This window comes from Branchiostoma floridae, chromosome 3, assembly GCF_000003815.2.
Source record: "Branchiostoma floridae strain S238N-H82 chromosome 3, Bfl_VNyyK, whole genome shotgun sequence".
In the NCBI taxonomy this organism is placed as follows: domain Eukaryota; kingdom Metazoa; phylum Chordata; class Leptocardii; order Amphioxiformes; family Branchiostomatidae; genus Branchiostoma; species Branchiostoma floridae.
In genome coordinates this window covers 16,243,374-16,267,794 of record NC_049981.1, presented here as the reverse complement: position 1 = coordinate 16,267,794, position 24,421 = coordinate 16,243,374, and the positions used below count along the sequence as shown (strand labels likewise).

The 24,421-nt window shown below is 40.2% G+C and overlaps 3 protein-coding genes across 9 annotated transcripts; 2 read left to right on the top strand and 1 right to left on the bottom strand.

Moving 5' to 3' along the window:
• Positions 1 to 1,289: 1,289 nt before the first annotated feature.
• LOC118412555 (dynactin subunit 6-like) lies at positions 1,290 to 14,201 on the bottom strand. 7 transcript variants are annotated; one of them, XR_004830785.1, is made up of 9 exons: positions 13,791 to 14,201; positions 13,307 to 13,333; positions 12,620 to 12,687; positions 4,445 to 4,550; positions 3,851 to 3,921; positions 2,871 to 2,918; positions 2,320 to 2,462; positions 1,431 to 1,606; positions 1,290 to 1,383 (listed from the first exon to the last, which is right to left on the bottom strand). XR_004830785.1 is itself a non-coding variant. In XM_035815482.1 (8 exons), the coding sequence occupies exons 1-8, from the start codon at positions 13,805 to 13,807 to the stop codon at positions 1,520 to 1,522; spliced, it is 567 nt and encodes a 188-aa protein (XP_035671375.1). In that variant the 5' UTR covers positions 13,808 to 14,201; the 3' UTR covers positions 1,290 to 1,519. The 7 variants fall into 7 exon arrangements, 6 of the variants coding, with proteins under 6 accessions (XP_035671375.1, XP_035671376.1, XP_035671374.1 ...); XM_035815482.1 differs by having other exon boundaries at positions 1,290 to 1,606; XM_035815483.1 differs by lacking the exon at positions 13,307 to 13,333 and having other exon boundaries at positions 1,290 to 1,606.
• LOC118411721 (ornithine decarboxylase antizyme 1-like) lies at positions 13,806 to 18,483 on the top strand. The gene is made up of 5 exons (XM_035814203.1): positions 13,806 to 13,826; positions 14,201 to 14,294; positions 16,163 to 16,308; positions 16,649 to 16,803; positions 17,101 to 18,483. Exons 1-5 carry the CDS (start codon positions 13,806 to 13,808, stop codon positions 17,294 to 17,296), a joined length of 612 nt encoding a protein of 203 aa, XP_035670096.1. The 3' UTR covers positions 17,297 to 18,483.
• A 1,511-nt stretch (positions 18,484 to 19,994) lies between these two features.
• Positions 19,995 to 23,637, top strand: LOC118412553. Its single transcript, XM_035815474.1, has 3 exons — positions 19,995 to 20,386; positions 20,840 to 21,038; positions 21,634 to 23,637. Exons 1-3 carry the CDS (start codon positions 20,198 to 20,200, stop codon positions 23,259 to 23,261), a joined length of 2,016 nt encoding a protein of 671 aa, XP_035671367.1. The 5' UTR covers positions 19,995 to 20,197; the 3' UTR covers positions 23,262 to 23,637.
• The last annotated feature ends 784 nt before the right edge of the window (positions 23,638 to 24,421 follow it).

Genomic DNA, 24,421 nt, shown 5'->3' with positions numbered 1-24,421 from the left:
AAAAATGTACACTAAAGGTCTTCATTCATTTAAATTGATCCAGAACACAGCATGGTGGTAAAAATGAAGAAGGAAAAACACCATTCCAGGTGAGGTGAGGAAGCTTGAAACACTCTCTGGAACAATGATTGCATCATTTGCACTAATTGCAGGACAACCAGATGTAAATTTTGTAGTAGAACAATGCAATATTGTGTTACGTTTTGAATGATAGACAGGGGTGTGTGAGTTGTCAGCAGACAATGGGGAAAAATTGAAGTGAAATTAACACAATTCTATGGTCAGTGAACAAGCAGGGCAAGGACATGTAGACACCAAAAGGGAAAACTTTCAAGTTAGCTGTCAGGTAACCAAATTTCACAATTTACATGTAAAATTCTCACATTACCCTTCCTAGTGAAGTTCAACAGAAAGTATGGTCAATTAAACATCTCATATCACGTACAATGATTTAAACAAGTGCTTTAAAAAAGCTGGCATTTTGCCAAGGTTTGCGTGTGTACACGGTTTTTTCTAGTTACATGTATTGGAATGTGCTGAAACTATTGTTTATATTAAATGGATGTAAAAAAGGAAACAAGAACAATTGAAAATCACCCTCCCCTGGACTCGATCCCGGGTCGCACGGACCGTAGCTCTGCAAATCAGGCTGACGTCAGAGGTATTTGTGTAGTGACCCCTGAACCCGGAAGTCACTTCCCTGCATCCTACTGCACTTTTCAGAAAATGATATCTCAGCAATCGTTTACCCCCTGCTTTAACATTTTTACATTGTCACGGTCTCCATAGTACATACTACAAATCTGGTAAGTTAGAAGGTCCAGTTCTTTTTCGATAATACAGGGCGATCAATGAAAAATCGTGGCAATTTCCATTTTCGCACTGGAAATCCTACTAATGAATATTAACTAAGTCGCAAAGGAATCTGGGATAGGCTATATGTAACTGTTATATATATATATATATATATATATATATATATATACGATTTATTTGGAAAACATTTCATCTTTATGAATTGGTAATACAACATTAAAATGTAAGAGCAATAATTTGATTATATGCTGCATCAATCTTAGGAATATCATACTTCATTCATTTAATCTAATCAAATATCAGGCCCCATTACGGACCACAAACAATGACTCATGACAGAGCTTTTAAGAAGTATACAAATGCATTGCAGATTTTAAACAGGTCCGTTCATCTCAACATCTCAACATCTCAACATCACAACGGCGACTACTCTGGCCACAGGGCATTTTGCCACTGCAAGTGGCAAAATGCAAAAATATATATACATAACTCAAAGGCCAATGAAATGAGCAAAGGCCAATGAAACAGAATGGAACATCCTAAAAGAAAAATGATTGATTGACTGACCAAGGAGGTTAAAGAAAGAGCTCTTTCTTTAACCTCCTTGGACTGACTGAAATGATAATGGGCACCACCCTATACATGATATGCTGTTGGAAGGCGACTAGCTATGCACTTGTAAAATCTTCCCCACGGCTTCAGGTTACTTTGTTTGTGGCTTCATTTGCTTCCTGAGATGGTGATAGTTTGGGAGAATCTTCATCAGGAAGTCCAGCTGTAGGGTCTGGGGCTGTGGGAAACAGTTACAAGCAAAAAAGTTAGAACTGAGAAACCAAATACAAACAGTCTTAAGAAATCCTTCACATATAGAGCAACATCCGAATGGAACAAACTATCACATGAGTTGCAAACTGTGAGCACATCCAAGAAGTTCAGACAGCAGCTAGTGAACCACATGCGAAACTCAGCTAATGACATATGAGGGACTTGATAATTTTGATAAGGCACATGCATTGTTTGATGATCTTTTATTGACATGTTATATGTTGTGTATGTGACAAACTGTATGTATGTGTATTATGTGTATTACTCCTGGAGGAGTAGTTGTTGCATTGACATGTCAACAACTAAAGGAGTCAATGAACAATAAACAATAAAAAATAAATTAGGTGGACATGATCAAGATCTTGTTTTTCACCAGTGTTTTCATCACAGCTAAAGAGTTTATTTGTGGTCTCGGCACTAAAAACAAATCTACTTGTTGCCTCCTATCATCTCAAAGTTACAACACTCTCACCAGACTGAGTGTTCCCTGGCCACAATTTGCCTCACAGTGGTCTCTCACCAGTGTTCCCTGACTAGACGTGGTTACCTGTGGTCTTTCACCAGTGTTCCCTGATTACAGATGTGCTTACATGTGGTCTCTCACACACTGTTCCCGAAGTACACTAGCGTTTACCTGTGGTTTCTCACACACTGTTCCCCAAGTACAGAAGCATTTACCTGTGGTCTCTCTCCTTGGACTCGTCGTACGCACTTCTTCCCGTACACCACAGTGTTGTCTGGGATGACCTCCTTAGAGCTGACCTCACAGAAGGACCCGATGACACAGCCGCTGCTCAGCTCTGTCTGTCTCCCCACACGAGCTGAAAGAACCCAAAATAGTTTTTAAGGTATTGGAATCTAAATATCTTAACCAACCAACCAACCAATTGATTGCAGCAAGCATCAGCCTTGATTATAGCAAGGCGGTTTAACCTCCTTGATTATAGATACTTAACAGTTTTAACAATAAAAACGACACGATAGCTGCTTCTTCAGAGTAACTTGGCTGTATTTCAGTGTTATCAAAACACATATTAAACAGGGTACTACACAACACCACTACCACAGTTAGTTCTGTGGACTCTTCTTGCACTATCAACTCCAGGGTGAATGAACTTAATGTAGTTTCTTAACGTTTCTTAAGAATAGTTCTTGATGTTGTTGTTTTGGACAATACTGTTCATGCATTGACTGGAAAACAAACGAAAAAGGTATAAAATCCTCCCAACCTTTTGCCTCAATAACATTGTTGTCTCCTATTCTGAGTGACTCACAGTCTGTAAAAATGGTCAAGGACTAACTACTGTAAGTTCATTTATATGCATGCAAGATTTTTAAGTTCACGTATTTCGCTGAGACCTTCTCTTTGCAAAGTAATCTACTTGCAAAGTCACAAACTGTACTACTCTCCAATCCTACCTCCCTCCCCACACCTGCCGTCACAAAAATGTATCTGACAAATTTGCCGACAATACTCAACTGATAACAGATTTTTTTCAGAATGAAGTAACTCCAGCCCCTGGCTACCAAGAGAAAGTAGTCAGCCCATCCAATAATGATAACAATAGTATCATTTAAAGGAAAACAAATCACAGGATCCATTTATAAAGTTTGTTCTTAAATCTATGAAGTTCAAAGAGCAATCAGCAAAAATTGTTCGGTTGTTCTGCAGTCACTCAGTGGTGCAGCCTCTATTGGAAATGTGGCTTTTTTAAATTTTTTTTTATCTATGCTGTGACCACACCTAATCATTAGCAGCTGTGCTGACATTTACAATACATCACGCTGGCGAATATCGGTGAGGTAGATAGAAAATCATGTACTAGATATGTATTCAGCACAGGGTTGTAGCCAGCACCCGTCTTTCCGTTCTTTGACGGAATTTTGAAGCTCTGGACGGAAAATAATTTTGCCCATTTCGTCCTCTGTGACCAAAAAATATTGATATGTAAAGATATCAAAAAATGTTTTCCTTGTGTAATTTTTCACCAAAATAGATGGCGTTGAACAGCTTAGTCTACCCGTAAAATTGACACCTCAAAATGCAGGAAATAGCATTTCAGAGGGTTTAGATTTCAAAAATTTCCTGTGGGGCATGCCCCCGGAACCCCTAGGAACAGCGCCCCTTCGGCGTGCAATTGGATTTAAAATTGAGGGGGCGGAAAATTATTTCAGGCTGGCTACAACCCTGATTCAGCATAAAGGATACTACAGCCAACTTCAAACACATTGTTGACCCCAATTTCCATGGTTACTGGCTCGGGAGCTGTCTTGTCAGCCCTGAAAATAAACAAAGAAATGTAGTGGGCAATTCTACATTGAAATGTGAAAGTGTGTACTGTCATTATGTTTTACTTATTTTCAAACTGTCTGTTCATTGACTCCTTTAAGTGTCTGCAATACTAAAATACAACCGATTCTGATTGTATTCATCAAAACTGATATTATTCAATGTACATCATACATGTAAAGCATTTATGCCAAATATACAAACTTTTCCTATGTGTTTATGTGAAAATTGACGAAAAAAAAATTAACACTGCACCATCAAAAAACGATTTCCAGACTCAAGGATTTTGTCACAAACTCGTCACTATCGTGAAGATGTGTATGAATAGTACAAAATCAATAAACAGACATTGAATTTATCTAAGACAATTTCATACATTTTACTCTCCATTGAGGGGAACGGCCCATGTATGTGAAGGAATATCAGACATTCATTGGTCTGTAAGGCAATAAGGGTGACCTAGATCCATACAAGACATGTTGTCAATCACAATTATGAATGGTGACCTCTGACCTGTTGATGATGAGAACTTGTTCTTCGATCAGGTTGCTCTCCCCTATAACGATTGGTCCTCCTTCAGCAATGATGCGTGCTTTGGGATGAACCACGGTTCTGGAACCTGGGGGGTGTCAAAATATATAAAATGCTACTTTTCATTCAAAATGCTCAATTTGTGCTTTCAATTTGTCCCCAGAAAAAGATTTTTGAGAGACAAAGTCCTTTGACTCATATCAAAGTTTAACTTTATCAGCAGAACAATTTTTGACACTATGTACATGAATATTACAAGTTTATAGATGAAATTAGATTTGTACAGGGTATTTCTCATGTCTACAGAATGTACCTGCACCTACGTCATAACCTGCAAGTGCTATTTCATACACCGGGCGACTGTGTGTGTGTGCATTTTTTTGATTGCTGTAGTACTGATCATTACCACCTGTAAAACACCTCAAAAAGAACTAAAATGGTTACAGTATCCAATGTGACCCCATACCTACTACTAGTACATAGCAGCACCTTACATTGGGAGCTTGTGTAACACAGGCTAGTAGTCTATCCGGTATGTGACCTAAATTTATGACAGTCACATCACACCAGCTTACACAATAGGACAACTGATCATGACCCCTTACCATTTCTAGTCCCTGCCACAAGGCAAGGAAACATTGGTTTGTTTAGTCTGTGGTCAATGGTATCTTTCAGTGCGCAGATGAGATGAGTTTACAGTAATTAATAAGCTAAATAAGTGAGCAGCAAAAACTGAAAACTGTAAAATGTTGCAAATATTTCATAATGGTTAGTTATGCTGTTTATTCCCTTCGTGAAACGAAGAGTTTGTTTTGAGTGCTGTTTTTTTGTGAGAGGGACGTTTGTCAGCCTGATAACTGGGGAAGGCATGGATGGATTGTTTTGATATTTGGTATGTGGGTAGGGTTAGACATGACGAAGGAATGGTAGGAATTGCGTTACGGCAGGGCGCTCTGGCGGAGTGTTATTGTACTGCAGCAGAACTTCCGGTTTTGATATTTTTTTTCGGGACATGTTTGGGTGATGATTTTTAAGTGGTAAGTAGCTGTATAAATGAATAGTAAGGTGTGTAAGTTTTGGCCACTTAGGGGTTTTGCTGGGGCGGTGAAAGTCATTCTTGTGTTAGGTTTTGAGAAGGAATTATGGAAGCAGGGGTCGATGGATCGGAATGACTGTAGGTATGCAGATAGCTTAGGTAGTGATGTACGTAATTGTATGATTATTATGCAAATTAGGAGGTAATTGGAAGAATGCAATAGGTATGTTTGGAAACCGTTGTATGGTGCGTGTCTGTGTACAGAAAAGCTCGCGAACGGCTGGACACATTGCTCTGATATTTGGTATGTGGGTAGTTCTTGAGAAGGAGAAGAAACGTACGAGGCATTTTTTCGTTTAGTGGCTTTTGACGGTTTTGCAGGGGATGTTTGTAGGTGGAAAATGGGTTTTACGCAATCGTAGGTATTACGCAATCGTGGGTATTACGCAATCGTGCTATATTTAGGTAATATTACGTCATGCCGATGGGCTTCATGCTTACCCCGTCCCAACAGGAAGTGATCCCAAAGGTCATAGTTGCGCAATAGAGAAAATGGTTTATAGGGACAGTACATTATACATGATGGGGTGTGCATGTTCCCCATAAGATTTGATAATCTGTAGACTAAGGGCAATGATGATATTGTATACAGGGGCGTGTATTACACGTTTTAAAAGGGTTGCACATGTAACAGTTACTACCGGTACAATACACTGATGAACAAAGCAGGGTTTGTTTTTCACAGTAACTTGCAGTCATTGATGAGATTGTTTATAGGGAGTTTACATTAGACATATGGGATACACAATGTAGTGGACTGCATTGTGAAACAAAGAATGTTACGACATCATCATTGTTGCAACCATTGATACATTTGCTTCCGACGGTGGATTTGTTATCCTACCTGCTGAAATTGGACAAATTTCTTGTCGGGATAAGCATTTGGTCTCTCTTCCAAGGAAGAAATTATGCATGTTTTATGTTATCCCGGACAGAAAAGGTGTCGCGAGGCGTATAGTCCTATTGACTGACAAGCCCCGTGCGGGCGGATAAAGCCTTTCGCCACGGCACGGCCATTTGTACTGATATGTGGCGAGAACGTTTGGGCAAGAGTTCCAAGTCGCAAGCCCAAAATGGAAGTTATACTTTTATGTCTTGTTTTCCAACCGAAGTAATGTAGAGTATATAGCTCACAACAAGGACACAAGTGGTAATTAACACAATCACGTCATTTGTACCGACATGTCGCGAGAACGATTAGGTGAGAGACACGCACGGGGTCATGTCAAAAGTTCCATGAGTCACAAGTCGCAAGCCCAGATGGATAGTTATACTTTGATGTCTTGATTTCTCTGCAATTTAATCTAGGGTAGGTCGCAGGTGCTAGTTAGCAGATTCATGCCGTTTGTACTGATAGGTTACTAAAACGATTGGGTAAGAGAAAAGGGGTCATCTGAAAAGTTCCATGAGTTCCAAGTCGCAAGCCCAAAATGGAAGTTATACTTTTATGTACCTGAGGAGGAGCATTCCGTGACGACACCAGCCATCACATTTTGGAGGTGTTCGCTGGGGATGTGAAGATCATTTATGTGGATCTCACCAATGACGGCGTTGATGTGGTCAACGTTATTGTTTTATGTGTTATTTTATTGATATTTTGATGCAACAGTAGATTTTAGCCCAGTCAATATAAGTCTTTATCTTCAAAAGACAATGAAAGGTTTTTGCTTTGTCCATGGAAATGAATGGACAGGACAGTTTGTGTCATGTGCACAAACAAGAAAGGATGGATGATAGAATACTTTTAAAATACAGCTACTGCCTAAATCCCTTTTTTCGGCGCACCTTCCTATGTGACGGTCTCCATGCTTTCTCCCAAAAAGCGTAAGCAGGCCTTCTTCAGCTCCCGTAAATCGTAGAGACACGGTTTCATTTTACACAATTTGTATCAGGCCATAACGTACACATACATTCCATTCCATAGTAAAAACCACAAACCCTTTGTCTTCGCATTATATTCTACAACTTCTCAATGCATTTCACAGATAACATTGACCACCTACTGCCAAGATTCCAAGTAACTTGCCTTTTAGATTCTTAATGACATACAAAAGTCTCCAATAATGTCGGCCTGACGTAGAAAACGCTCATCCTGACATGCACCTCACAGTTTCATATTTAAAACCAACAACATCCTCTCAACACCTTGCCTTCTCACTTCCACTTACAAGTGACGCTCTGTGGACGACACAGAACTAAAGCTAGCCAATGACACGTCTACATATAAACCCTCCACCACCGCACCATCACCCATTTCACGAAGGTTGAGTTCTGCGAACGCTTGTTTTACTTGTTTCAGTGTTAGGAGCCAAACATCACTTTTAGGTGTATCTATTGCTATTAGATCTAAAGCTGAGTCACACATCATTATATTATCTAGGTGCACAAGCACACACACACACACACAGAAATGTTCTTTATCACACACGCACACACATATACACTTTGACACACACCTAAATACTCAATATATAAAAAAATATCTCTCTCTCTCTCTCTCTCAATATATATATATATATATATTGATATTGATATTGATATATATATCAAAGAAAAGTAAAACAACAGAGCTATGATTTACTAATGGCTACTTTAATGATCCATGGAAAAACTGTCCACCAATACCAAACAAATTCTATCTATTAGATCCTGATGTTTGGTGCATATTGTCCAGTTATCATAACATGTATGTTAAGACATGTATTCTACAGTTTTGCTATCATTGTGTCTTTCTCCTTTTTCCATGCTTGGAGAGTTCTGATCATCTCAAGCCTTTTACATGGAACCCTATATAAACTAACATTACTAGTCCTATCAGTGAGAATTCTATTTGGATTATTCAATGTAAAAACATTTTTGGAGGAGACGAGCACTTCGCTCCCTTCCACTTCTCATCACTAACATCATTCAATTTCTACTCAACAGTGTTCTTAACTACAAGTACATTTGTTATACTGACTGATCCCAGAAACTTTATAAAAACAAATGATACAAAATGTGAGTTCCAACATCAAAACAATACAGGGTTAAGTCTTAAAATACATGTATGTAGCAAAATAGGAGTTGATTATCATAACCTAGTTACATACAATTGGTAGATGGTAGATATAAACAAAATAGCCCATGTGTATATAAAAAAGTATTAAAACATTCAATAATGTGCATACACCAAATCTGTCAGCTTTGTTTTTCACCTTGAATTTCACTCAAAGTCAAAGTTAAGCCCAGTTCCCTCTAACTTCTTTTTATACTTTGCATCAAACGCAGTGTTTTGTTCCTCGGTGAACAGCGATTTCCAGTCACCAATGACGCCCTTCCTTGCAATGACACTCCTACAGCTGACATCAGTTGCTTTATCATAAACAACTTTCATGCTGCGAAAGGTACAGGCCTCCACGATGCTAGCCACTTGGTCTTCTTCTAGATCTGCCTCTAAGAAAGCAGCAACTTTCTCCACAGCTCCTTTATTATCCTTCTTCATGTCTTCATACTTCAGAAAGAGAAAGTGGGGGTCATCACGCATCTGCCACCAGCCGAGCACGTGGTGATAAAAATCGCCATACTCCCATCTCCCATTGAGGAAGTCGTCATGGAAGGGTTCCCAGTCCTTCTCGTTGTAGCCAAGCCTTGTTGCAAAGTGGTAATATGAGACGGCAGTATCCTTTGGGTTTCGCATGATGGAGATTATCTTTGTGTTTCTCTTTGGACTGGCGATTCCTCGTGGAGCGAACTCTCGATGCAGGTGGGTACAGATGAGTCGCGGCGATGGCTTATCCTTCAGGAAGCGATGATTGGTCCGCATCTCGTCTCCGACTCGATCGTCAAACTCCAGGATTCGTCCCGGCGCTTCTGAATCCATGGTGGTCTCCGAGGTTTTGCCTGCAGCTCGTAAAACGTTGTTCACGATTTCCGCACACCAATGGTTTCCAGCTTTAGGAAAACCAACGACGACGACATCATCATCACGGATGTGGAAGTCGGGCATGGCTTCTAAGTTTTCCTTGGGCGCACACCCTGGGAAGATGGTCCCCTTGTACTCAATGAGCCATGGAGTCTTTTCTTGACTCTTACCCGCCATGTTTGGTTGAGGACTTGAGACTTTGTTTCTTTCACTTCACCTTGATTTTAGGATTTTGTTGTTAACAGCTCAAATACGCTGTGAGCAGAACACTGCAAGAAAACAACAACATCAATTTCGATTCATTATGAATTTTAGTTTAATACTGCATCAGAAGGAAAATAGACTATTTTTTTCCAAATAGCCCTTAAATCAAAACTGTGGACAACAGAGAATAATTTGAGGTAGAATTGAAATAAATTGTTGGACCAAGACTAAAAGTGTGGACCAGGTATATTTGACAATATGGACATATTAAAAAAAAAGTATTAAATTGTATTTTCTCTTTTTGTTTACAAATTTTTTGTGTTTTTTTGGGAGCAGTTTGCAAACAAACCACACTCAGTCTGGATTGTGCTGGTTTTAATACGACAACCAAAGAAAGCAGACAGATACTAGTAGCTGTATAAATGTGTCCAAAACTGCAGTGTGCTACAGTTGTCTTCAGAACTGTCTGTGTTACATGTCAATACCGGTTGGACTACATTACTCCCAGACACTGACGAAAGACAATGGATGCTTAGTCTGATACATCTGACCTTTTACAAAAGTTATGTAACTTGTGTACAGTGTATCCTTATTACTTCAGCTGGATTTCTAACCACGACATGCTATAATTATAGATGCAAAACGTTTGCAGTGGTTTTATGTTCATGGTTTTCGCAGTGGCGACTTCACAGCGAACTAAAAACAATTTTCCATTTTAGTATGTGACTACAGTCTATGACGCTACCGTGAACTTAAAATCACCGCGAACACTCCATTTTCCAACTACCGTGAAAGTAAATCCACGCGAACTTAAATGCATTTACAGTATTACTGAGTGATTAAGAATAAAATAAGGTTGTCCCCAGTTCCGGAAATTTTTCATCAATCTAATTCATTGCTTTTACTGTTTTATAGAGAAATGATTTTAAAAAAACAGACATCCAGTGTTGGACACAAATACATATAAAACCACAAGAGACACAAGCATCATCATGGGCATGCTTACCATCACTGTTGGAGCTTATAATTAGATGGGATGGGTCTCCCACCTAGACTCTTCCACAGGATAGGGCCACTCTGGTCTCCTCTGACTGAGCTCATGGTCCTTTTAAAAACTTTGGTATGATACAGGTGAAGACTGAAGGTACACGTTTTATATTCATGTACTTTTCCATGGATTTTATTATTTGTGATTGGAGGGATCAAATTGAATGATTGCTGTTGTTTGATTGATGGATCAATTTCAATTTAATTAATACAACAACTAGAGATTTGTATGTTTGCTATACAAGTATTATTTCAAAGTAGTCCCCTCCCAGTATACTCAATTCTTTCTACAAATTTTCTTTCATTAGATTCTTGTCTGTGATTTGATTTGATTTGATCCGATCAATGACTGACTAATAGTAATTTCATCAAGGGTTAAACTGAAGTTAAAGAAGCTTTGAAAAATTTACTTACCCATGTCTGAACCAACTCATCCCTGACCCGAAATCTGAATGACACACACATTCAGTGTACAAAATACTTTTCTGAGCCAGGTTGCAAAGTCAACCTGGGGCAAAAACTAGGTTGCACATCTGAATTTCAAGTTGCACTACCTACAATACACTAATTTCTAAAAATAAAAAAGGTACAATACCAGCATATACAAATTCATATGTGATTTCATAGAAAATTTATTGGGGTGAGAGTGTGTGTGTGTGTGCAAGTGTGTGATTGCTAATGTTCTGTTTTTTCGATAATGTCCATCTGCTGAGAAGTCAGCAAATACTGACATGTTTGGCTGATATAAAACGAAGCTGCCTCAATCCATTTTTTCTTCCAAGTAAATTGACATCAAAATCACCCAGTATTTCGAGCCCTGCTATACCTTAACTGTACATGTGGGATAACCTACTAGTACGTATAAAACACATGAGCCGGATAATGACTTAAAACTGGCTAGTCAACCGCATGGCTGGCCAAAAAATGGACATTGGCTCCACAGGCTGCAGTTCTCGTACCATGAAACACACACTCCAGTCAAGTGAAAATGAGAACCTAGCTTTATTTGGTTTGGGACATCCTCTAGGATAGGATGTTAAGCTGGAGGTTCCGTGTTTGAAGAGAGCCACACCTCAAGTGCAGTAAAGATCCCTCCACGCTTAAAGATATTCCCTCCACACTTCTTCTTTATCTCGCTGTGAGTGGATCAAAATTTACAGTCTGGTTCTGGGTTAACATCTTTTAAAAAGGTAACTTAGTCAATCCTTCCACAAATGTAGTAAATATAAATAAATGTTCCACAAATGTGGTAAATATAAATAGATGTATCAGAGTTGTGCCCTTCGTACAGATTTCTATCAGCATTCAGCACCTTGTGTAACATTACTATCATAGCCAGGTATCCAACCATATCATAGCATATTATAGCTCCTGAGTCTCTTCTGTCCTCTCATTTGCGAAGAGGACTGAAGAGACTCAGGAGCTATAATATAGTTGGATACCAGCCTTCATGCACACAACTACACATGTATACACCACTCTGTCTTAATATACTTATTTACAATGTTCAGGGATTTTTGGGTGACCTAACATCACAAACTCATCACGAAGCAAACATATGTATATACCTTATTCCATTTTGTATACTACAGCTGGATATTGTGTCCACTGTGACTTTGAAGATACTACAAACCATCCATAACTATATTTGCAAAGATTGCTGCACTGGAGATCTCTCACTGATCATGAGACATAGACACAGCTTTTTTTCAAACTTAAAAGTGGGGGATACAATGTTTACAGTGTGTAACCCAGTGGATAAACGTTGATGAAGGCTACTTATCAAACATGTCTTGAATAGATAGAATGTCTCCGAGGAGATGTTAATGTTAGTAACATGTGGTGGTAGTTACAGACCTGTTCACACTAACACTAAGTAACAGACTACCAAACAATCATATTTGCTGACCTATAGTGATGTCCCCCTTCAGCTCAGCCTCCGTACAGACCACGGCACCTGGCATCACCTTCACCTGGCTGGGGAGGTGGGAGGACAGTTGTAAATTTTGTGCACTGATCAAGGTAAAACTAGTGGGGAGCCAGGGGATTTAGACATTGACACTTGACAAAAACTGGGCTTTTGGATGGCCTTTAGCACGATGAGAAATGTACAACTCTTTTCAGAACAACTCCATGGCTTTAAAATGTATCTGTTCACAGGTTTACATGTAAGTGTGCATGCACAGCTAGATGCAGTGTGAGTATTATCATGTCAAAGTTGAAGGACCCCAGTGTGACACAACCAGAACCCTTGTTATTTTTCTGTATTAAGCATTATTTCCACAAAAACTATCTAAAAGTTATATACTATTACTAAACACCTTTGTCTTTTATTAGTAATATTACCCACAAATATGCATCTTGATCAGATGCTGCACAGTTTGTTCTACAAGTAACATTCATAGCTGCCCACTCTCTTAGTCTTTGTTCTCTCACATAGACAGCAAGAGAGGATGAAGCAACTCAGCAGCTTTAGTTTGGACACCAGCCTACACTTTGAACTGTTACCAGACTATTGGTATATTCTCTATTCTGCTACTAAATTTACATATCATGTGATTCAGATTGAAAGTCAGACATCATGTTGTTAGCCTACCTGTGTCTTTTCCTCATGGGGCTGTGACTACCATGGTAGCATAGAATAGGCGTTACATGCATTTGTTAGCAACATATTTTAAAAGAGCATACATAACGTTATATATCTAAAAATTAGTTGTGATAACAAACAATCGTGTACTAGAAAGTGGAGCACATGTATCTTATCTAGACTAGAAGGTGGGGGTATATAATAGGCTACAGCAGACTACAGAATGCTCAGCAGGTTGGAGTTGGAAGTCTGCAAACAAATTTTTCTGTAGCCAACTGCTCAAGTTCACTGACTGCTATCTTTCAAGTTAGGGAGGGGCCAAGAAAGTGGATTTTGCAACACAATTTAAGCTATCATCATAACATCGTAGATATCATGTGAGTATCCTACAGTATCTCTCGATGGTCGACGTCATTCTAGAAAAGCTTATATCTCCTGATTGTTGATCTAGCGCCTCAAAACGGTTAAATTTGTGACGGACATATTTTCCTACCTCTTCTGTGCCGCCATGATGATGAAGATGATGTCAGTTTACTAATTAACCGACAGGTGGCGCAGTTTGACGGTGGAATTACGCAATACTTGCTCGTGTAAAATCGGGAAACTTCGAAAAATTTCGGAAAGGGCGTGTAGCAGTTTTGACCAATCACAACTAGTTACTCTGTATATCTAAAAGCTCGGATATGTTCGGTAAACTTCGTGACCAATGAAACAGCTCCCAGGATCCCGTGCGGTACTCTAGGGTTTATGATACTTTTTTGCGTCACAGCACAGTCGTCCGTCTTCGTGGAAGAAGAGGAAAGTCAGCGTCTCAAGCCTGTTTTTCCAGTTTTTTCGTAACTCCTACGTTTATTTTAAGGCTTCAAGCCCAACCGGCAAGCCTTATGTTACTTACCGCCCTAGAGAGAAGTAATAACAGTCAAAATTGCGTCGAAAAAGAAACGAAAAAAGAAAACAGAAACATGCCTACAAAACGGGACAACCAAACAACTCTCATGTGAGTATTGCACAGTTTCTTTGAAATCATTTTCTGCCATGTTGATAATCAAACTGCATATTCCCTGTTCTTGCACTGAACTTGAACATCAGGACGATAGCTTCCACTTGTTTTGTTTTTGTATGATATTTATCTCGCATGACAGGATGTTGGATCTTTCTGCCGATTACAAACGTCATTTCTCCCAACCTGTCGTCCTTCATATGTGAAGTTTTCCTGTATTTTTCTACACCCCAAAACCTGTATTTATATTTCGTCCGTGGTCCGAGGGTCCCTGCACTGATGTTATTGTTTTGAACTGTGTTTCGGGAACTATATTTAGATGGTGGTACGAAATATGATCAGCCTTTCTCTGACAACTAGGCGCGGTTGACGAAGGAGAATTATAATGAGAAAGGTATCCGGTAGCCATATTGGATTTCTCTTCTCCACAAACACCCTGGTCGTCTTTCCTGGCTTTGTCCTCGTTATTCTGCATAGAAAAAGCAAATATACCAGACAGGGTTGGATTCTAAATTGAGTTTTTTTTTAATGTTGACTTAATTTGTTTGCCGTTTTATTGTCTGGTACGATAACGTGAGAACTTAGGTGTGACGTGTCAAATTATTTAGCTTGGATGTCAGACTGGCCGGTACCCGGACTCCTCGGCTCTTGGGACAACATGTCCTCTAGGAAATACTACATCATTTTTGATGAGTTCATAATTTGCACGCATCTATATTGCTGTGTCATATCTATGACAGAACTACAAAAATATGCAATGTACTCACCCATTCACAAAGTATAAAATATGACTCGTGTTTATGAAGGTTAGACATAACGTTACAGGTAAACAATATAATTTCACAAATTCAATCTCTACAACTGGATAAAAATGGAGATTACTTCAAGAAAATCTAAGTTGCACGTGAAGACATTTGCCCATGAATATTGCCGTGATAATGCATTATTTGGCAATGGCAAATGGACTTTGGTTTTGCTGAGTGTGAGTTACACAATTTTGTTTGATAATGAACTTTGGTCTCTTGGTGTTGTAATGAATCAAAGAGGCCCTCAGGAACTGCCAATTAAGGCAGAATCGCAGAGCCATAAAGATGTTAAAGGGCAAGGCTGCTACACCAGCAGTTTCCAGGGTCACATTTTTGAGAAGACAACCATGTTCCACATCTGGTATTGATTTTGTTTGCCAAACTGGATCCTGCCAGTCAGCCTATACCCTATTTTAGCTGACAGTACCTTTTCTAGCAAATGTATTGGAAGAAAGCACTAGAGACTTGTTCAGCCATGAATTTTGAAATGATGAAAACAATTAAGCTGTCTCATATGTAACATTGGGGTTCAAGCACAGCCAAACTGCCTCTAGATGTTTCACATAACTTAGACTTTGTCCCACTTTACCCACAACAGAAAAGACTTGGAGTCACTCATTCATGGGTTCTGACCGTTCTCCTCTACTTGACCCTGTCCTCCATTAGAAGACTTGGCACCTATAATAGGTTTGAATACCAGACAACAGGATGAGTGGAAAGATATGGTCACGTCTCTTATATCAGCTAGCTCAAAATCTTTCCTTCGACATTCTGTGTGTTGCCAATTGGGCAGTGCCCATCTTTATTCCTGTAGCCCATATGCCACACACTTGTGCGCTGCCTGGCTCTACAGCAGGGGATATGTTCAACTGTCATATTGTTCTTGTTGAGTGTTAATAAAACAACTTGATTAAGAGACTGTTCTGTCTGTTTGTAGCACCCTTGCCCAATCACTAGAAGGTGGTTGTCTGTAAAGGTCCTGATGTTTCCATTACTGTACAGTATGTGATAATGTGATAACTGCATTTACACAGTACATTACTTTTTGTTCCCCCACAGACGACTGCCCCAAGACTGCTGCTCAACCCCTACCGGTGGGGCCGGGTGGTGCTCCTGATGTTCCTTCAGGCGAGACAGACTGGGGAGGGGAGGGGGTCAGCGCAGAGGAGGACGGCCACGGAGCGTTCGCGCAACGTGTCTTTGGGGTAAATCTGCAGATAACATTGATGACATTTGGATAAGTATACTGAAAATGCTTTTGACATTGCCATGTGGCAATTTGGTTAACTTTTATGGTAGGGGAATGGTGGCACTCAGTTTGTTTCAAGTAGTTGAAGTTACCGGTGGTTGAAGTAACCAATGTCATGCAATGCATGACAGTGTGCATGTTTGCAGTGTGATGAGTTCAGGAGAGGTCACCGCAAAAAAACTCATATATGAAACTACAGGGAGTAAATACTGTTGTAAATTTGGTGTCAAACTACAAGATAAAGATGATTTTAGGAGGGACAAACCAAGATATTGATTAAAATTGTGCTTGTCCAGGATGGGCTGACCCAGTACAGCAGTGAGCTCCAGTCCCTACGTTTCCAGTCGCGACTCACCGACTCGCGGCTTGTGGAGTGGCAGGCCGTCCTCTGGCGCAGCGTACTATTGGTGGAGATCCCCGCAGGCATCCTGCCAGATGGCAGCAAGGAGAGGTAGGTTAGAGGACATATGCCAGGAAGAAGGGTGTATGTATTTAATGAGATTTAGCAAAATAATCCAGGTATTGGCAGAGAAATGGACTAAATTTTAAGCAGTATAGCAGTGCGACACCATTATTTCACAGCTGGGGGATAAGTGGTTTTATGTAACCATCTTGTATTTTTCTCCCTAAGTTAGCCAGTAATAACATCTAAAAGAACAGATAACCTGAAACTGCCTTGAATGTGTCATATTGGAACGAGAACTCTCAAGTCTCATTTTTTTATTCAAGAACTTTTTTTTTTTTTCAGTTTTGTCAACCTCCTTGACTATGCGGAGGAGCAACTCCAGTGTGAAACTGTGCTGATCTGTTTCAAGAAGGACCGAAACGACCGCGCCTCCCTGATCCGAGTCTTCATGTTCATGGGGTTAGAGGTCGTGGCCCCAGGTCACCCTGACATCCCCGACAATCCTGATTACTTCTTCATGGCCTACACCATTGACTAGACTGGCCTGATCACCCCCATGGCCGTGAATGTGGTAGTCTAAAATACTGTCTGTAATCGGTTGAGAATAGGATGGGTTGCGCCATTTCAATCTTGGATGATTTATAAAAGAACGATCAGTTTTGATGTGAATTGGACTTGACCACTTCATACATAGGGGTGTTTTTGCCTGTGCTAGTTTGAAGGTCATTGAGTGAACTTATCTAATGAGAATGGAGGATAGAGTAAGAGTTTGTGAACTGGTGGAACATGGTGATGCCTTTTTTCCATGTAAAATTTGTAACATATTACGTGATTGGGTAAGCTTAAGTTTCGACTAAGTTGGTTCTGATTTTTGTTGTTTGCTCAAAAGTCACTACGAATAGACTTTGCTAGATTATATGATGTACAATGTTCTAACAAACTTATTTTGTGTGTACTGCACTTATGTATGTTTAGTTCATTAAGATAAGTAACACCACATTGTAATATTTAGGCTTTTTGACCTGCTGTGATAAAAGGATGTAACATAAGCAGTATGTTGAATTTTTGTCTGATAAGAATTCTCCAAAATGCAGTTACATAGTGAAACTACCAACCAAACATTTGTGTTTGATGTTCTGATTATGATGCTGTACAGTGATGTATGGAGAATATGTTACAGAAGAATGCTTCGATCAGTTTTTGGCGACGCCACGGGTCAGAGCCTTCCTAATTGTTGTTTATTTCCACATTTATGACACATGTATCAAGAAGTAACAATGGAAAGACTTTGAAATGGAATAAAAAGATGGTCAAATGGGGAAATACATGTAGGCTATTGTGCCAATAATTTGCACTTATTTTTTTTTGCATTCCTTGTCTCAAAACTAGTTTATCTAATCAATTCATATTAACATAAGTAGAAATATTGTTAAACTGTTTTTAGGTTCTTTGAATGTCGTCACCCTAAAGAAAATTACTTTGCTTACATCAAAGATGAATGTCATCTCAGTTAACATAAACCTGGATATCCTGTCACGTTTACACCGAGGATACTTTTGCATAGATTTACTTGTATTGGCTTATTTCATGAACCAAAAAGCTGTCTCTATGAAGAGTTGTAAATGAGCTGGTGTTCTCATGGTTGAGGTGTACGTCTGTGTGTTCAGTTTATCTCGTGAACATGTGCTGGTGATGGAATAAAGCCTTGTAAGAAGCAATTGCAAATGCAGTGTTGTTTTTTGCTTCGTTTTTAATCTGAGCTTCACAATGTACATTAGCCCCGTAGCCATCCTACAAGCTCGTTCGCCGTCCAGAGTACGCATGTGCAAGGTAAAAGGTGAACGCCTCTGACTTGTAAACAGGTCTTGTTGGTGGCATAACACAGTATTTATCCACGCCCCCGTGGTCAACAGCTGGCAGGTCGGGCGAGCGCAATGCGTCACAACCAATCCCCAGGTTCTCAACTTCTTTTTACAAAATATCCTGAAACACAGACGGCAAACAGGCAAACACACCCACAACAACACCTACAAAAATGCTCAAATCTGGTAGCGCGCGGACCTCCCAAGGAAATAAGACGGCGGGAAAATGAAAAGGACAGAGTGGAACATGAAATTATGTATTTAGGTCCCACGGGATTATGATTTATGAAATACATTTTTTCTCCACACCTGTTATGTTACCAATTTGATTTCTCGTCTATAACAATTCTGACCAACCACAACTCAAAAGACATACGAATATGCCCACGACGTCGCAAAAATCGATACTAACAATTGACACATTTTACACTTTCTAACCCTTCAAAGCAATATTATTCATGCATGCTCTATGCGTTCTCGTATCCAATCCGTATACAGTCGATAGTGTAAGGCTGAGATTGTGTCATTTTTCTTAAATATCTTGAAACTTGATCAAATGGCTTCGTTTTTCCCACATTACTCTGCCCTTCTAATACGCTATGAATATTGTCCAAGTGTAAAAATGCTACATGCAGGTTTTAGAGATGAGTTTAACTGATTATATTTACCTTTGCGGAAGGGAAACATGTTGATTTTGCTCTGTTTTTCCCCCAAAACAAATAAAGTCAATGACCTATACTAGACGCCTGCCATTATTTTTTAAGTAAACTGGGTAAAAGTAGCGCCCCAACCTGGGGTGTTTGAATAATATAATGTTGCAAAATGGTTTAGGAACAGAAATAATTAGAAGGGTTGGGTCACTGGATATATAAATTTGGTGAAGTAAGAATAAACAGTTTATTGAGCAGTACTTTGTTAGGTTAGACAATGTAAAGGTAGACATACATATGTATCTGCTTGCAACTGTTACCTCAGTTCTAGTTGAACATCTTACAATACGTCTTGTTACAGGATCTTCGTATGAAAAAGAACTAAAGGGGTTTATAATATCGGCTCTTTAACAGCATGTTTATTATTTATTTATTGAAGAAACAATTTCAAACATATTTGTATCTGTTTCATCTCAGTCTCCTTACTGGGTTTTCATGAAATTATGTATTTAGGCCGCGCGGGGTCATGAAAGGCTGAAATAGTATTCTCCATACCTTGAATCTCACTGATCCAATTTCTTGTCTATAACATTCTGACTACACCACATGGAGGTTACAATTTGCATAAAAGGTTTACGGTTCAACCACACCGCCTTTCATGCACACAGCGCAAAAAAAATTGAGATTAATATTATCAGATAAAAAGATGTAAATACTCTCCATCCCGAAATACTGCTAGCGCTTATTCATTCAGCCTGGCCATTGATCTGTGCACACAATCAACAGAAGAAAGTAATGCCGGAAATACCAAGGACGCCATATAACGTCCCTGGACGTACCAATCAGATATATCACCCCGCCCCCGCACAGACGTGTTATCGCTAGTTGTGGAGTTTGTCGGTCTGTGCGTACGTGCTGTCCAGTCGTATGGCCATGGAGAAAAGGACGGGGCAGTGTGTCGCCATCCTGGTCTTGTTGGTTCTGAAGTTTTCCTCGCCCTGCCCAGAGGAGTGCTTCGTGCAGCACGAGTGGAAATTTGTGAAAAGGAAGAGCTGCATGTGCCCGACCCAGCGAGACAGCAGTTATCGGATATCGTGCGTTTCACGTGGAATAACGGTAAGACAACATCATCCAGGGCGCGGCCACATACGTCGTGCGATATTTAAGCAGGCTGTGACAGGACTAACCACCGACAACGATCCTCACTTGTAGCGACAGTTGAACTTTGTAGGACCGACACATGCATGGCTGTCCCCCAGAATGACCAGCTTAGTTTTCGCGATCGTATGGCGTGTGTGACCGCGCCCTCACGGTCACTCTTCTTGTACGGAAAACAGAATTCATTCATAGCAAGCCGACAATATTCAAGAACCTCGAGCTCTATACCTAACACGCAAATATATACCCACAAAAACTCTTCAAAAGTCAATAGATTTGTAAAATATTTTCAGTTGGGAGTGATTTGATAATGTGTAAATGTCATGACGAGCCCCCTTTGACGGAGGCGTTACTCACTACGTATACCTTTCCTGTGCGTCCTCAACGAATTTGTTTTTCTTCTCCGTGCAGGTTACCGCTGACAGAGTTTGCAGTGCAGAAAATCATGGCCTGACGTGTCTGAATGACGTACCTACTGGGTTTGACCAGTCCGTGACTGGAATCATGCTGAATGATCTGTTCAACCTCACCACCCTCACCAAACAGCACATCCCGCAGCTACCCAACCTCATCACATTCGGTATAACCGGCAGCACCATCCAGGCTATAGGTGGGTGTGGGGATATGCCAACTGTTTTGACTAAGAAAAATTACAAGATTTTTGCAGACGTAGGAAACAAGCAATATAATTAGGATTCCGTGGGAGGATTTTTTTCAATCATTTGAACTGGCAGCTAGAAATAGAATCTTGTGATAGGTTGAAAGAAAAATGTAGAATCAGGTTTACAGAGATAAAATAAGAGGAAAGAACATAGCAATGCTAGCATACATTTTTTCATATTGTATGTAGTAATTTTAGAAATAGTACGAAAGCATACATTTTAGTCTCTCACAAATGTAACCAAGCAAAACAATCCAAAGACAAAGTAAATTTTTACATTGATTTTTAAAAACACTGATGTTTTGAAAACGCATTTTAGCAATCTAAAATATGTATCCAATTTCTAGATCTATTCATACATATGTAAGACTTACCCAATCAACTATCGGCAACATATTTCATATTGAAATGACGCCTTTATGGCTGATGGCAACATTAAATTTTGGCTGAAAATATCCATGGTGCAATAAAATAAGTATTCAAAGGGCGCACCAGCAACAATAAGAACATAGAGATAGTAATGCGTTCGTTCCTTCTTGTACAGAAGCGGGTGCCTTCTCCTCCGTACCGACCATAATGTCAATAGCCATCCGGTGCAGCCGCCTCCTGAATATCGATGACCATACCTTCTACAGCCTGCCCAGTTTGGAGACAATCTTTCTGGATCATAACCTCATCAAGACAATGTCTCCGAGGGCGGCCGTTGGCCTCCACAGCTTAAAGAAGATGTACTTGCACGACAATCAACTGAAGGCGGTACCTTTTGAGGCTCTGTCACTGATCCGTCGCTGCACAACTGTGGCGCGCCTGCTGTTTAATCTTGAGGATAACCAAATCAGCACGGTATCGGGAACGGCTTGGAGGATAATCGTTGACTCACGGCTCACCATTTTTCTCAAAGGCAACCCCTTAGTTTGTGACGGTAGAATGACATGGCTGGTCTGCAACGCCACGACTTTGGCTAGCTCGAACATTGTTTTTGCTGGCAATCTTCGGTGCATGTCCCCACCTGAACTGACCGGCTACCACTTCAAATCGCTCCACACCAAGTCACTCTGCTTATCTTCAGAACCGACATCCGCATCCCGATCTGCAATGGCATCCACATCTCCAATGGCAGAATCTACTACGCTCCCTGAAAAGTCATTCGGGACCACAGGTTCTGCCCTGACGCAGCTGGCGAGGAAAACAACTTTGGGTACCATGGTCAGTACCCTTGGCCTTGTACTGGATACGAATCTTGCTGACGGAAAACAACCTTCAATTGACTATCTTTACATACCTCTCGGACTTACTGTTACCGTTATAGGTCTGTCAATTGGGACGGCAGTGGCGGTTATAATGCACAAGAGACGTGTTTCAGGGAGAAGACAAAATCAGGTCCTCAGACAGCACGGCGTCATCATCAGTTCTCAACTCATCAGTAATCGGATGTACCAACACTCTGCCACAGGGGATGTCAACGACAAGGAAGAGCCAGAAGAAACTGTGGAGGATTTCGCAAGACACAGCGTCACCATCAACACATCTGAACTGATCTCTAATCGGCTGTACAAATGCTCTGGATCTGCTTTGGACAACGCCAACAAGGACACTAAAACAACAGAAGAAACTGAAGAGAACTCACAGCTGACACCTTACCTCACTGTACCTTTCGATGCCATCAACAACACCCTGCATATCGAGCCTTACAGCACCGTCAATTTGGAGGACATTCGTAATGAAGAAACGGATAAAGATTTGCACCTGAAGCTTACATCGGACGGTATCCTTCCATCGGGTGGAAACCCAGGCGCCAAAGAAAAGAAAGAAACTGAGGAAAATTCGGCAAGACATGGTCCCTACCGTCAACATCACGGGGTCACCATCGACACATCTCGACTGATTTCCAATCGCCTATACAAACCGTCTGCTAACAACAGCATCAACAAGGACACTGTAACAACAAAAGAAACTGAGCAGAAATCGGAGCTGAGACCTTACCTTACCGTACCTTTGGATGCAATTGATAACACCCTGCATATCGAACCGTACAGCAGCGTCAATTTGGACGACATCCGCGACGAACAAATGAATGCGTCGGGCGGTATCTCTCTAATCCCAGAGGTCCAACAGCACGATGAGATGGAACAGCATTCCTTCACGCCTCTAGACCAAATTGTCGATCCCTAAGCTGACATTGCGCATTGCTGCAGCAACACGTCAAAACACCATAACATGGGTGTCAGAGAGCACAGATACCAGTTCATATACACACAGCACAACATAGATGAATGCACAACTCTACAAAGAACGTATTTGACAATACCTAGTGCACACAGAAAAGGACAGTATGTATCCAGCAACCCAACCACTGTACATGACATCTACCTTTTGAAACGTTAGGTTGGTTTTGATCATAGAAGGCAGATGAAATGTGATTACAATGAGACAAAGTTTTCTTCTATTATTATAACTCTTTTAATTAATCTACATGTAGTCAGACTGTGTCTGGTTTTTATATATTTTCCGTATTCGCATTTTCGTCGTCATCTGTTGTTATGGTTTGAGCACGAAACATTCTTAGTGGAAAATAAAGAGTTTCACTGATACAATTGTCCATGCTGTCATCTTGTTCCACTGTTCCATTATCGACTTGTCAATGTTCCGAACTAGACTTATTCAAATTGAGCTGCTGTGATAAGGACAGCATGAAATAATATGAACAATAGATTTCACAGTATCGTAGTATCAGTAGTATTGTTTGCTTTTAAGTAGATATGAATTCGAAGTTTATTCACCATTTTCAAAAATCTTGGTCAATCATGATCTAACATCATAAATTTGTTTTAAGATCTTTTATTGAGTTAATATTGTAAGTCAAGAAAAAAGCGCTGCACTCAAGTATTACGAACTCATTCTAACAGCTAGTGCCACATTTAACATGTCACATAACCGTCCTTTAGAATAAGTTTACCATTTTTGATACTCCTGCCTTCCTATTTCGTGTCTATTTACCGTATGATCTTCTTTTGAACTGATGCTATGTATTCTTACTTCTTAGCCACTCGCGATCGTGTAAAGGCTGAATTGAATAAGGAGAAATCTGAAAATAAGGACATTCGGTACTTATAAGATATTGAACGGTATATTCAGATCATAGTCATGCCAGGTATCAAACATGTTTTTTTATGTTTTGTTCTGGGAACTTGGGAGGTTACTAGTAGGCCCTACGTCGCATAACCTAGGGGTCCCGCGCGGTGTCTAGCCGATTTAGGCCCCGGCCGGGCTCTGAAGTACTTCCTAAACTACCCCTTTGTAGCAATGTGACGTTTATAGCTTAATTTCAGTTG

Bases quoted from the DNA above. Each gene is read 5' to 3' on its own strand.
- LOC118412555 (XM_035815480.1), bottom strand. From the start codon at position 9,636: ATGGCGGGTAAGAGTCAAGAAAAGACTCCATGGCTCATTGAGTACAAG.
- LOC118411721 (XM_035814203.1), top strand. From the start codon at position 13,806: ATGATGATGAAGATGATGTCA. The intron at 16,309-16,648 runs GTAAATCTGCAG...GTGCTTGTCCAG, and splicing joins TCGCGCAACGTGTCTTTGGG to GATGGGCTGACCCAGTACAG. The intron at 16,804-17,100 runs GTAGGTTAGAGG...TTTTTTTTTCAG, and splicing joins CCAGATGGCAGCAAGGAGAG to TTTTGTCAACCTCCTTGACT.
- LOC118412553 (XM_035815474.1), top strand. From the start codon at position 20,198: ATGGCCATGGAGAAAAGGACGGGGCAGTGTGTCGCCATCCTGGTCTTG. The intron at 20,387-20,839 runs GTAAGACAACAT...TTCTCCGTGCAG, and splicing joins GCGTTTCACGTGGAATAACG to GTTACCGCTGACAGAGTTTG. The intron at 21,039-21,633 runs GTGGGTGTGGGG...CTTCTTGTACAG, and splicing joins CAGCACCATCCAGGCTATAG to AAGCGGGTGCCTTCTCCTCC.